This window comes from Corvus brachyrhynchos, unplaced genomic scaffold (assembly GCF_000691975.1).
Source record: "Corvus brachyrhynchos isolate BGI_N302 unplaced genomic scaffold, ASM69197v1 scaffold1, whole genome shotgun sequence".
NCBI lineage: Eukaryota > Metazoa > Chordata > Aves > Passeriformes > Corvidae > Corvus > Corvus brachyrhynchos.
The window spans coordinates 5,443,341-5,444,099 of record NW_008237222.1 but is presented as its reverse complement, the minus strand read 5'-3'; the positions used below and the strand labels follow the sequence as shown (position 1 = coordinate 5,444,099).

Genomic DNA, 759 nt, shown 5'->3' with positions numbered 1-759 from the left:
TCCCCCAGAAGATCTTATCGCTACAAGACCCAGCCTCTCCGACCTCCTTGGACCTCTGTGCCTATAACAATACCATGATTGAAAGTAAGAGAAATTATTTCAAAATTATGGAAGTCAAACTTCAAAATTTATGAAAATGGATACCCAGACTTAGGTTTCCAAATCCTTGTTCATGTGCCTAACAATGCCAAGTTGCTTGCACCAGGTGTTGTTCCACTTAAACCAGGGGGATCATATTCAGTATCAGATAATACTGAGGCAGAATATAAATCTCAGAATTTAGCCCTGAATATTCTGACTCTGGAAGTTTGAAGTATCTGTTAGCTTCCTTTGACAGTGATGAAAGTTATTATCTGTTTCTTTGAAAATTAGGTCACCTATTTACAGCTCAGATCCACAACTGATTTATGGCAGCTTAACAAGTCACCATCTATCTTTTTTTTTTATAATTGTCCGTGAAATTCTTTTATTGAAGTTTTTAACAAGTCACATTCCCTCACAGCTGGGGAGGCCAAGGAACCCATGAACAGTTATTGGCAGTGACTACAGCTCACTTGACAGGTGTGACTTGCTGAACTGCTTTGATGAGTGCTTTGTTCCTCACTAGGCACCTAAGAAAGTATGGAAGAAACTAAACTTGGAACTACATCTTTGCAGATCTTATGCTAGAAGTATCTCCTTGCCTTAGGTGACAGAGGAGCTGTGCACCATGGTCTGCTTGGAGTCCCCACCAAAGACCTTACAAATCTGGTTTTGTTT

At 39.9% G+C, this 759-nt stretch overlaps 1 protein-coding gene across 4 annotated transcripts in view; it reads left to right on the top strand.

Annotated features, from left to right (window-relative positions):
• Positions 1-759, top strand: part of ASB2 (ankyrin repeat and SOCS box containing 2) — a 32,214-nt gene that overhangs the window by 29,178 nt on the left and 2,277 nt on the right. For 3 of the 4 annotated variants that reach the window (XM_008629724.2, XM_017729028.1, XM_017729029.1), the window contains one exon: positions 9-753. In XM_008629724.2, coding sequence (XP_008627946.2) covers positions 9-134 — 126 coding nt within the window. In that variant the 3' untranslated portion in view covers positions 135-753. Of the gene's footprint in view, positions 1-8; positions 754-759 lie in introns of those variants that run through there. The other variant, XM_017729031.1, reaches the window with a different exon arrangement.